The 13,495-nt window shown below is 39.9% G+C and overlaps 1 protein-coding gene across 2 annotated transcripts in view; it reads right to left on the bottom strand.

Annotated features, from left to right (window-relative positions):
* LOC149145850 (alpha/beta-Hydrolases superfamily protein) overlaps positions 1–13,495 on the bottom strand; it is a 456,412-nt gene that overhangs the window by 400,949 nt on the left and 41,968 nt on the right. For both annotated transcript variants that reach the window (XM_089449105.1, XM_089449104.1), the window contains exon 2: positions 1,242–1,317. In XM_089449105.1, coding sequence (XP_089305231.1) covers positions 1,242–1,317 — 76 coding nt within the window. The remainder of the gene's footprint in view (positions 1–1,241; positions 1,318–13,495) is intronic.

Raw genomic sequence — 13,495 nt, 5'->3', positions numbered from 1 at the left:
ACCTTGACGAATTGTCCCATAACACAAATAAATTTAATTCTCCATGAATACATGTCGGAATCGGATGATCTTTAGATCAATCCTACACCTCTCAACGAAAGGAATCCAAGAAAAATATCAGCTGCCATGAATAAGTAGACCCACATGGAGTTTGGCCCTAGTTACCAATTTTAACAGCATGGCTTTTCATCTATCATGGGATCCCCTCTAAGGCTAGGTAAGAAAAGAGTGGGCAGTCTGAAGGTATCCAATGTTTGTTAGTGTTCCCAGATGGTGAAACATATCTTTTGGGATTGTCAATTTGCTAAGAAATGTTGGAAGTATATCCAAGACCAGTACTCAGTTCTCCTTGAGGGTAGGATTCACTGGCAGAAAACCCTATTTGGTGATTGTAGTTATCTAGTTCAACCCTCTTTCGTGCAATGCCCAAGATTTTCTGCTCTATTTACCCTTTGGAAACTCAGGTGGAGGTCTATTTTTGAGCATGAGGTCAGTTATTTACCTGCTTTTCATAACATGTGGTAAGATATCACTAGTTATTGGCCAAAGACACCTTACTGATAAAAGATGCAAAAGCATTAGATGCAATAGCTTATTCTGATTTTATTTCTGCATTAGTAGTCTTGGCGAAGAGGATATAAGTTCCATCGTATATACCATTCCACAATTTTAATTTTCTGTTTGTAAATACTTCTATGTAAATATATGTAACATATTTTCTACAAAATTAATTTCAACCTATGACAAATTCATCTTTCTAGAATACATTAATATCGCATGGATCTTTCACATTTGTTTCATCTCATCATGTGATTCAGGGAAAAAACCTTCCTAGATGGGAGGGCATGCAATGTACTTAATTATCATTATTTATAAAGGGTTGTGTCTCTTAGCTAAATTGTGACTCTTAGGCATTGTAAAAGACAGTTTTTGACCGCACATCATTCATATCTATTATTTAATTATTTGTCCTTTAGACATCATGGGCTTGTCCTTTTCTTATGGAGGCTCTCATGACCACAAGGTACAGGATACATGCATTCTAACACAGAAAAAAGCTCTAGAAACTACAGAATAACAGGTATATTAACTAAAACAAAATTATAGTGTTGATTTATAGCTTCTGTGTTTCTGTTCATTTGATCAATAATTCAAAGACAGATCCATATGAATTTCTCAAATATTTCTGGAATTTTTCAGCCTTCTCCAAATAATTTTTAACTTTGCAGACACGAAATTACCTGTTTCTCTGACAAACCATTTGAACTTTCCAACCTGAACATAAGAGCCATAATCCCTTCCCTTGTTCTCTATTCTCTGCGCCCAAGTGAGTTGAACAAAAGTCAAGAAACATGAAATACTCCTGCAAATAAATGAACACAAATAAACTGAAATTATGTATGTAATTGTACATGCTTTATGATACATGTTTAAGCCACAAAAACACAATTCAAGTTTTCAGAAGCCTTATTATTCTTTATTTCAGTTATATATATATATATATATATATATATATATGACATTTGTCATATGAACCTACTAAAAATTTTTGAAATTACTTCCCAAATCCAAAATATATCAACAAGCTATATATGACACTGGAAATTTCAATCATTACGACACAACTCTCTCTTCTTTACTACAGAATAAACAGCCCATAAATTGAGTTGACAGGTTTTGGATAGATAAATGATCAGGTTTCAATGGGAATTAAGGAATCAGAACAAGTGTCCACACAAAAAATAGATAGACCTGTTGCACTGTTTTTGTCAAAGTTCCAAAGAAGCGGAAGTATCAATTTTTTCAACAGGATCGGATCATCTATCAGTAGTTTATGTGTCATTATGAACCCATTCTGCAAGTTATATAATGTAAATGATGCTAATAAGACTGTGAATGTATGTAACAACCTAGGTAAGCCTATTATTTTGGTGAGAGTTTCATCCTATGAAGTTTTTCGTCTCACTGATTCATTTGTATTTCTAAACACGGATGGTCGGCAAAGTTTTTCCCTCCAACCTCACCCCAAAGCTATGGTGGAATTTTTCGTCAAAGTCTTAGGTGAGTCCTAGCATCTAGTCGAGTCTTATGTAAAAGTGATTTGGGAATAATTTAAGTTAGTTGGCTAAATTATTTTATTACAAACCATTTGGTCTACTAGATCATGTTGTGTCGCAGATTGGGTAGAAAATTTCAAGGTCTAAACCAAACGGGTATTCCCCCTTTGAGGGTTGAATTGTAAAAAATCTTATGTAAAAAATATTTTAATACATGGTCCCTCATACTTAAACACCATGGTTAAAATATTAATCTGTGGAAATAACATTAAATCCCCTCAGGTGTCAATTAATTAATTTTTCTAGAAAAAATAATTAAATCTTAAGCAAAAAAATTAATTAATTATAATCAAATTAAAATGTCTTAGGAAAATTAAATTCTCCAAGTGGAAAAATTTGTGGGTCTTAAAAGAATTAATTTTTGGAAGTCCTCCTCCTAGGGAATATTGTATATTTCAAGAAAAATTGGACCCTTGGACTTTGATGGTTAAGTCAAAGTCAATTTTTTGAAGAAATTAGCTCAACATAATTAATTTTGAGCTAACAAAAATGGAATTAAATGATAAGTTCGAAAATTTCTCAGAAATAAGAATTCAACAGCTAAGATTAAAAGATGATCAAGTATTTTTCGACAGCAAAGATTATTTTAACGAGGATCAAGCAAACTAGCCATTATTTTTCCACTTAGAGGATTTATCTATAAATTACAGTCATTTGAGTCTCTAGCCATCTAATTTCTGGCTACGAAATTGTTGCTAAAGCATTGATGTAACATTATTGTTCCGCTGGGAACTTTTATTTCTATCAAAATAAAAACTTTGGTGTGCAGTTCAAGGTGTTCAGTGTTCGTTGATTTCTGGTATGTGTTGGCTACGAGCTTTTGTTAAATTATGGTATGTTCTATGCTTAGAGCAATTTACTTCTTTTACTTTTTATTAGCCACTGATTAGCAATCACAACATAAAGTAAAGTGCAGATAGAACATTAAACGATCGACAGAAAACAAGCCAAGACAAGAGACACAAGATGTGGTGGCTAGCCAGGGACAAACCCCAATGTGGGGAAACCCTTTGATCAAATCTTCTTTTATCTTCAATAGTTCAACAGAGAGAGAGAGAGATAGTACAATATCACTAATCAGTGATTTACAACAGCAGTAATAAAACCCTTGGACAGCAATAGTAAAAGTGATCAATCAGCTCCCAAAATGTCTTCAAGACAACCTAGGAGAACTCGGTCTCCAACAGAGGTAGTGGCAGCCCAAAACAGTCAAGGTAAGATGGTCAAAACAGCAGTGCATGCTACAACATACTGCAGCCAGCCCTAACCAGATAACGCAGTCATAAATGTGCCCTTAAACAGTCAACGCAGACCTGTTCAGCACTTCGGCTAGCCTAGGAGAGGCTGCCCACACAAGGCCGCAGTCAATGGAGGCAATGTGCTGGTCAACGCAGGCCTAAACCATTTGTTGCACCTTCCTGCGTCCTTGCTGCCCTAGTTGTGTCCTCCTCCAATGCTGCCCTAGTTGTGTCCTTCTCTTTCCACGCTGCCCTAGTTGCGTCCTCTCTCCTTCGTATACCCAAGAGACAATGGAAGAGATGAGAGGTAAGATGAGTTGAGATAATGACTCAACCTCTCCTCTATTTATATGCAACGCTGGGCAAGAGTGCCACACACTTAACTGCTGGCCGACCTTGACAATTTGTCAAGTAATTACTAATAAATTCATATCTCCATAAATACTTGTCGGAATTGGATGATCTTTAGATCAATCCTACACCTCTCAACAAGAGGAATCTAGGAAAAATATCAGCTGCCATAAATGAGGTGACCCACATGGAGTTTGGCCCTAGTTGCCAATTTTAACACTCCCTCTCAACTAGGGAAAACTCCATCTGCAATCTGTCTGACTGTCGCTACTATCCCAGCATCAAATGCACTGCCCTGCACAGCTTGGCCCTGCTCTGCTCTGCGCGAACTATGAAGAAGAAGAAATGATCGAGGATGTATCATACCATCCTCCACAGACCTGAAGTCAATCTCAGAGTGTGTCATACCACTCTCACTGATCCTAGATTAGTATCATTGATCCCAGATCAATGGAGGTCATCCTAGCATAGGGAGTACGGTAGATATAACGATGCATCCATCAATAGTACTACTATGGTCCCTAACCCCATTTCCCTGTTCATTGATCAGATGAGAGGTACTTCCCATGAGTCCCAGACTGCATGGGTAGAATGCCTCGACAGGAGAACTAATCATCCTGTCCACAAGAGAACGAATCATTCTATCCAACAATCGCCACAGGAGAACTAATCATCCTAGCCCACAGGAGAACTAATCATCATGTTCCACAGTTGCCACGAAGAACTAATCATCCTGGCCCACAGGAGAACTAATCATCCTGTTTCACAGACGCCATGGAGAACTAATCATCCTGGCCCAGAGGAGAACTAATCATCTTGTTCCATAGTAACCACGGAGAACTAATCATCCTGGCCCATAGGAGAACTAATCATCCTGTTCCACAGTCACCACGGGGTGTCACAAGGGAAGGTTGAACCTTTCACCCTGTACATAGTGCACCACCAGGGGATGGTGAGTCGCCCTGTGGTCGCATGTCGCTCCAAGTACCCCGCGCCCCCCTGGGGCTCCCAGAGCTCAATACATCATACTCGACCCTCATAAGAGGGTCTCTGAGCGACACCAAGTCGTTCTCAGAAAGTCAAGAATTTGACCTTACCCCGGCTTCGTAAAAATGTCGGCGACTTGTTCATCTGTACCAATATGTTGGAGCCTTATTGCTCCCCGCTGCACCATATCCCGAATATAGTGGTACCTAATATCGATATGCTTGGAGCGATCATGAAATATGTGGTTCTCTGATAAACGAATCCCGCTCTGGTTGTCACACAGGATCACGGTGGTATCCAATGTAAATCCAAACAGCTTACTGAAGAGCTTTCGCAACCAGAAAGCCTCACAAGAGGCCATACTAGCAGCAATGTACTCTGCCTCGGCGGTGCTCAAGGCCACCGACTTCTGTTTCCTGCTCATCCAGGATATCGAGGCAGATCCCAAAGAGAAACAACACCCGGAACTGCTCTTTTGGTCCACCACACTGCCTGCCCAATCAGCATCGGTATATCCAAGTAGTCTCACAGCTCCAGCGGTGTATCTCAACCCATGAGTGATTATGCCACGAAGATATCTCAGCAGATTCTTGGCACCAATCCAATGTGTGTGGTGAAGCTCAACCATATCTCGACTCAACGTGTTGACTGCAAAGCATATATCCGAACGGGAGTTCACCAAGAACATCAATACTCCGACGAATTGACGATACTCAGTACAATTTCGTAAAACAGGTCCGTCAGCACTACCGCTTAATTTCTTGAATTCAAGCTCCATCGGGGTAATTACAGGCTTACAGTGCACCATACCGAATCTCTCCAATATCTTTACCACATATTTTCCTTGAGATAGGAAAATCTCCCTTGGCTTCTGCCAGACTTCTAGTCCTAGGAAATAGTGCATCAATCCTAGGTCCTTCATCTCAAACTCAGAAGCCAACTCCCTCTTACATTTATGAATGAGAGGGTCTGCCCCTATTAGAAAGAGGTCGTCAACGTACAACACCAGTATGAGAGGATTGTCATCTCCAACCTTAAAGTAAAGGTTAAGGTCGGCTTCACTCTAGTGAATCCCAACTTCATCAAGTAGCTATCGATCCTTTCATACCATGCTCGAGGTGCTTGCTTAAGTCCATAGAGGGCCTTCTTCAACTTGCACACGAGATTCTCGATCGTGAATCTCAAATCCTTTGGGTTGCTCCACATAGACTTCCTCCTTGATCGAACCATGCAAGAACGCAATCTTGACATCCATCTAATGTAGGTTCCATCCTTGTGAAGCAGCAAGGGCTATGATCGAGCGGATGGTGGTATATCGGGCAACAGGTGCAAATATCTCGTCATAGTCTATACCTTCCTTCTGAGAGAATCCACGAGCGACAAAACGAGCCTTATACTTTTCCGCACTTTCATCAACTGCATGCTTTATCTTGTAAAGCCATTTCGAAGTGACGGGGACCATATCCCAAACATCGTTTTTCATGATGGACTCATATTCCTTAGTCATAGCATCTTTCCATGCTTGATGCTTGACAGCGTCTGTGAATGACGAAGGCTCATTTTGGATGATCGTGCTCATGATGGTCAAGTATCCCTGATACCTGGTTGGCTTCTTGCTTTCCCGAAAGGTTCCCCTGGGTGCAACGTGCCCTTCAGCGTCATCAAGTATCCCCTTAAGCCATGAAGGCCTCTTCCTAGAAGAGGAGGGCTCTTGCAGAGGGGGATCAATAGGATCCATAGGTTCTTCCACATCAGGCATCACCTCATCTTCCTTTTCCTTTGGTTCCCTAGTGTCAACGTCTTTAGATCCCCTTAGAGTAGGAAGATTGTCAACTTTGCTAAGAGCCATATCTTCGTCAAAGGTGACATCATGGCTAATCTTGACTTCCCTTTGACCAACCACATAGATTCTATAGCCCTTAGTATTTTCGCTATAGCCCACAAAGATTCCTTTCTTTCCAGATGCACCCAATTTATTCCTTTTCTCTTTCGGCACATGAAAATATACATGACTTCCAAAAATTCTAAAATGAGATACGTCAGGTTTCTTACCAGTGAACATCTCTTCGAGAGTCTTGGAACCAAATGCTTGATGAGGGCATCGGTTTTGTACATATACGGAGGTATTTGTAGCTTCGGCCCATAGAAAATTTGGAAGTCTTTGATCATGGAGCATAGCACAGACAACTTCCACAATTGTACGATTCTTCCTTTCCGCCACACTATTCTGCCCAGGAGTATATGGTGTAGTAGTCTCCCTCTTAATGCCAACCTCTTTGCAAAAGTCATGGAACTCATTGGATTCATACTCAGTCCCATTATCAATCCTTAAGATCTTGATTTTCTTTACAGTTTGATTCTCGATCAAGGCTTTGAAGTGGCGAAACCAAGTGAACACTTCATCCTTCTTTTTCAAAAAGTATATCCAAGTCTTGCGAGAATAGTCATCTGTAAAAGTGAGGTAATATAAATATCCTCCCAAGGAGTTCACAGGCATCATACCAGATATGTCTGAGTGAACTAATTGCAATATATCAGAAGTCTTGCTTTGGCTTGAGGGGAATGGTCCCCTTTTGAGCTTCCCTTTGGCACATCCAAGACATACACCTTCTTTCTCTACTCGGAACTCAAGCATCCCTGTCACCATTTGTCTTGCATTGGGTAGAGCTTTATAATGAAGGTGAGAAAACCTCTGATGCCATAGTTCGAACTGAAGTGATGTGTCACAAGACATGACACCCAGCGGACTTCCTCCAACCTGATATAATCAATCGACTCGAAACCCAAGAGTGAAAGCTTCTTTAAAATTCTTTTTCCATACACGTACCTTGCCATCGATGGAGGTCACTTTATAGCCTTTGTCTTCCATTGTCGAAACGAACACCAGGCTCTTTTTGAGATCAGGTACATATAATACATCTTGTAAATGAATTGTATTTCCTTGATTCAATTGAAAAAGTGACATTCCCTACGCCTTTCACGGGATATTTTGAGTTGTCCCCAAGAACAATTTCCAAGTTGGTCTCCTTCTCTATCAAATTAGAGAGAGCTTTTTTGTAACCAGTGAAGTGCCTTGAGGCACCACTATCAATAAGCCAATTTCCCAGTGAGTCCGGGGGTGCAGTAGTAGAGAGGGCCACTGGTAGATAATATTCATCTTGCTTATTGTTAACAACATTAGATTCATAACTGGAGTTTCTTGCCTTCTTGAAGGGTTGTCCTCTTCCTTGATTTACGGCATTTCTTTCACCTTTGCCATTGGACCTACCATTCCTTTGATTGCCTTGAGAGTGATTTTGATCATTGTCTCGGTGTGAGTCCCTTTCATCAGGGCACTCCCTCGCATAGTGGCCCATTTTATTGCAATTGTAACATCGTCATTTTCTTCCACCCTTCGGTCCGGCCTTTCCTTTGGATTTAGCCCCGGAATTGTTTCTTTTTTTAGCATGAGAAGAAAAGGCAAAGAGATGGCCTTTAAGTGCGGGCATTTCTTGTTCTTCCATCCTTGTTTCTTCCTGAATGCATCTAGCCATCAATTCCACAAATCCAGGAATTACATTGTTGTTGAGAATTGTAGTCCTGAATATATACCATTCAGGTGGAAGTCCTCCAAGAGTTGTGAGTGTCATTTCCCTATCAAGAAATACTTCCCCAATAGATAGGAGATCACTCTTGATCTCAGTGATCCTTAAGAAATATGCTTGCATATTCTCATCTTTGCTCTTCTTAATTTCCTTCAGCTTATTTCTAAGGAACAAAACTTGATTTGCATCATTAACTTAAATAAGCTCACCAGTCTATTGTAGATTGTCCTAGTTGTGTCCTTCTCTTTTCACGCTGCCCTAGTTGCGTCCTCTCTCCTTCGTATACCCAAGAGACAATGGAAGAGATAAGAGGTAAGATGAGTTGAGATAATGACTCAACCTCTCCTCTATTTATATGCAACGCTGGGTAAGATTGCCACACACTTAACTGCTGGCCAACCTTGACAATTTGTCAAGTAATTACTAATAAATTCATATCTCCATAAATACTTGTTGGAATTGGATGATTTTTAGATCAATCCTACACCTCTCGACAAGAGGAATCTAGGAAAAATATCAGCTGCCATAAATGAGGTGACCCACATGGAGTTTGGCCCTAGTTTCCAATTTTAACAACTTTCCTATGTTGTGCTCGTAAATGATAAAATTTGTTTTTCATTAAATGGGGATAAAGTCATTCTATTGATAGTTTTGGGTTAATCGTAGATGATTTGATTCGCCATATGATTAACATATTTTCTTGAGATATATACAGTGTTTGCAGGTACCCCAATCCTTGGTCTCCAAGTTCACAAACTGTGGGCATAAACCGACTTTGTTTGGATCCCAAATATTTATGTGGTTGATTTAATCTTCATTAAGGCTATAGTGTGCATTGGGTTTCTTAGGTATTTTTTGCCATTTATCAAGGAAAAAAATCCATAAAAATTATATCTCTAAATTTATTTCAAAACCCTTGTATATTTATAAATTTTGTAAATAGATTTATAATTTAAATTTGTAAATTATTTATGCTAATAGGGGTTTGGGGATTTCAAGTATTTTATATATATTTGGGGTTTTGGGTATTTTATCTCCATGTTTTGCAGGTAAAATCAAGAGAAGAAGCTGGAATATAGCTAGATCTAGGCCCTTGAGAGTAAGATCTAGTCTCTAGAATTTTTCCAGGGCCAACCATTGGAAAATTTTCAACAAAATTTAGATCTAGAAGAGAAATTATTTTAAAGCAAGGGTTTCATTTTTAGCGCCTCCCGAGCCCAGATCCAGCCTCCTCCTCCTCTTGCCTTGCATCGGCCTTCTTTCCTCCTGCATTAGCATTTTAGGACCTTTTAGGGCAGGTCGTAAGCCTTAGAGGCCTCAACCCTCCCTGCACTGAGGGTTTAAGGCCAAATTTGGCCTAGATGTGGCCTAATTGTTAATCTAGGTTGTCATTGATGTCAATATGGCAGTGTTTGTGATGGCAAATTCTTGTGACATGTGAGGTTGCCCATTGATGCCCATTGATCATGATACTGCTCATGGAGGATCCAAGGATTGAATATAGGCGTAATAGAAATAGTGGAACCAAGGAGGAAAGATATTGGAAGTCGTCAGAAGAGAAAGATTAAAGAGGAGAAACCATCGTGAAGCCAAAGAGTAAGAGGAAAAATTTATCGGAAGCCATAAAAGAAGAGCTATCGGAGCAGTGTATCAGAAGTCATAGGAGTGAAGAGAAGCCACAGGAGCGACAAGCCAAGACAAAGCAGATCTATTGCATATGCCAAGAGTAAGAGCAATATCAGAGGAAGGAATAAATCGTGGAAACCTTTTAAAAGTTGGCAGCACATAAACCGGAGGAGTTTACATATCATATCAGCGGGTTCTATTATATGCCACTGCACAAAACCCTCGACTGCGATATACAACACAGACCCGATAGCTCCATTACAATACGACTTAATGAAACACTACATCCGCCACATCGCAAATCTTTTTAAAGTTGTTGTCACATTCACTGTTGATAATATCGGCGATATATCGGCGATATTCGGAAATATCGCGATATTTTCGGCAAAACGATATATCGCCGAGAAAATATCGCGATATTTTCTGTTTTGAAAATATCGCGATATTTTCAAAATATCGGCAAATATCGGCAAAATATCGCGATATTTTGAAAATATCGGCTATATTTAAAAATTTGAAAAAATTATTTTTTGCTTGCCGATTGCCGATATTTGCCGATATTTTCGCCGATATTGCCGATAAGATATTTTCTGGACCCTCGCCGATATTTTGCCGATACCGATATTTTCAACACTGGTCACATTAAAACCCCGATTGCGATTTGATAAGCGGACACGATCGCTCCATTAGAATACACCGTTATGTTATATCGCATCCGCCTCATCAAAACTTTCATATCACAAGTCTTAATGGGATGTCACGTTAAAACGTCGATTGCGATATGTACTGCAGACCCGATGGTTCATTATAATACACCTTAATACTATATCACATCCATCGTATGAACTTTCATATTGCAAGTCATAAAGGTCACGGAAAAACCTCTGATTGCGATATAATATTGCGGACCCGCTCCACCACTATAACATGACTTTATACAATATCGCATCTGCAGTATCACTAGTTTCTAAGGGATGTCAAACCGCCGATTGCAATAAGGTTGTGGACCCGACGGATTTATTAACAACTGCTTAATATCATATCGCATCCACTCCGTCAGCGGTAGGGGAATCGCTATGTTATGTGCAAAATTGCGATTGCGGGATTAAAGGAATAACTCCAATTTTCATGAATGTTGCGATTGCGATTAATGTGGGACCTCCATGTGGGTAAAGAAGCTCTTATATGGTTTTCGTGAATAATCAAGTCTATGGATGAAAGACTCTCCAATATATATTTTTAATATGCAAGTCAGCCTCCCTCCAATAGACATGTCCTTTGGTCATTGGTGAACCTAGTATAAAAATGAGTTAAAACACTTCACTTCAATGTGTGGATCTTGGGCATCAATAACAAAGAATAAAAACAGTTCACAACTCGTGAACTCGAAGGGAGCTGAAAGACAAGCGAAAAGAAAAACAGCGAATGTAAGCCGAAGGTTGAGCGAGACAGAGAAAGGAACAAAACCGAAGGTCAAGCAAGTGAAGAAGGACACCGGAGGTCCACAGAGGAAGACGAAAGCCGAAGATCGAGCTTATTTTGACTGAGTTATTCATTAAAAGGATCGGAAAGGATCGGACCTATGATGAATCTGTTAAAGCACAGCCCCCGATCTGTTACAAGGACTACATCAACATGATTGTTTCTAATTGAACGCACAACGTGAAGCCATGACGTTCACACCTCTGAAGTACTCCTGAAGTGTACTCCTGAAGCAGTTACTGCGACAGTTAGAACAAAGGGTTGAAACAGAGAATTGTTTGTGTACAGAACTTAGTATAGTTCATTGTAGACGCCTGAAGTTGTGTGAAGACTATTGAAGACCATGATGCATTAGTCATCATGCGATAACCTTGGAAAAAGTGGTTGGCTATAATGAAGAGCATTGGTGACACCTTTTATGAGACAAGGTTGTCATTGATGATGTAGCATGGAGACTACAGTTAATCTGTAGATTGATAGAATTCAATGAAGAAGATTTTGGGAGCAAAGAATTACTACCAAACATATCTAGACAAAATATAGCAGAGGGTCGGAGCCCTTGGGGTTGGTGCCTCAGAATTGGAAGGATTGGTGTCCTTAGAGTTGGTGCTCCTAAATTCAAGGTTGGTGCCTTGACAAGATAGGGTTGGTGCCTCAGAATTGGAAGGATTGGTGTGCTTGGAGTTAGTGCTCCTAAATCCAAGGTTGGTGCCTTGACAAGATAGGGTCACAACCCTAGAGGTTAGAGCCTCACAAAAGACCAAGTTGGTGCTTGGCAACAAGTTGGAAGGGTTGGAGCCCTATATATTGTACTTGATTCATTATAAAGATTATATTAATAAAAGCATTTATTCCTATTGCTTATTTTGTGTTCTAAATATAATTGATTCAACTGGTATAAGTAACAATTGAAAAGGAACTCTAATTCACCCCCCTTCTCAGTATTTCCAACAATTGGTATTAGAGCCAGTACATTCACTCAAAGCCTAACAACTTGAAGGTTGATCAATTAGAACACAAATGGAAAAGCCAAGGAAGAAAGTCTCCAATCCTCCTAAAGATGTGTCTCCCTCAACCACCGAAGTTGAAATCAATCAATTTGTATAGGCTCCATGGTTTAATGGAAACTCCGATATATGGGAAGCAAGAATGAGGAACTTCTTAAAGACTCAAGGCATTGAAGTTTGGAAATCAGTGATTGCTGATAGCATGATGAATGAAGAATCCACGGAGTACAAGGCAAAAGCAAGGAAGGAAATCTCGAATGGGTTACCAGATTCTATAAAGGACAATTTATAAAAGTGTTTGTCAGCAAAGGGTATATGGGACAAACTTCATGACCTTCACACAAAAGGAGCATTGACCATGACCACTAATCAAGAAGATGATGGAAAGCAAGAAGGAAATCCAAAATCCATCACGTGTCCAAACAACTCATTGAAGAGCTTCCACAACCATAGACCTTCACACGAGGTCATACTCGAAGCTATGTATACAGCCTCGGCGGTGCTTAAAGCAACCAACTTCTGCTTCCTGCTCATCCAGGATATCAAAGCAGAACCCAAAGAGAACCAGCACCCAGAAGTGCTCTTGCGATCCTCCACATTACCTGCTAATCAGCATCAAAATAATCATGCAGCTTCACATTTTCCGCAGTGTATCTAATCCATGAGAGATTGTTCCTTAAAGATATCTCAAATGATTCTTAGCACCAATCTAGTGAGGCTCAAACATATATGAGCTCAACATGCTAACTGCAAAACATATATCCAGACAGGAGTTCACCAAGAACATCAATTCTATTCTGAGTTGACGAAACTCAGAGGCATTCCCCAAATCAAGTCCGGCAGCACTATCGCATAACTTCTTAAAGTTAGGCTTCATTGATGTAGTCACGGGCTTGCAATTCACCATTCCAAATCCGGAATCCAACTCCCTCTTACTTTTGTAAGTGAGAGGGTCTATACCTGCCAGAAAGAGATCGTCCACATACAGTATGAGAGGTCTATCATCCACAACCTTAAAGCAATGGTTTGGGTCAGCTTCACTCTTAGTGAATCTCAGCTTCATTCTCACACCAAGTTCGAGTTGCTTGCTTTAAATTCATAGA

The sequence above is a fragment of the Pinus tabuliformis genome, chromosome X (genome assembly GCF_031772625.1).
Source record: "Pinus tabuliformis cultivar Carrire ecotype Pingquan chromosome X, CPIR1, whole genome shotgun sequence".
NCBI classification, from domain to species: domain Eukaryota; kingdom Viridiplantae; phylum Streptophyta; class Pinopsida; order Pinales; family Pinaceae; genus Pinus; species Pinus tabuliformis.
Note: the sequence above shows the minus strand (reverse complement) of the source record. Positions and strands in the feature narration are given on the sequence as shown.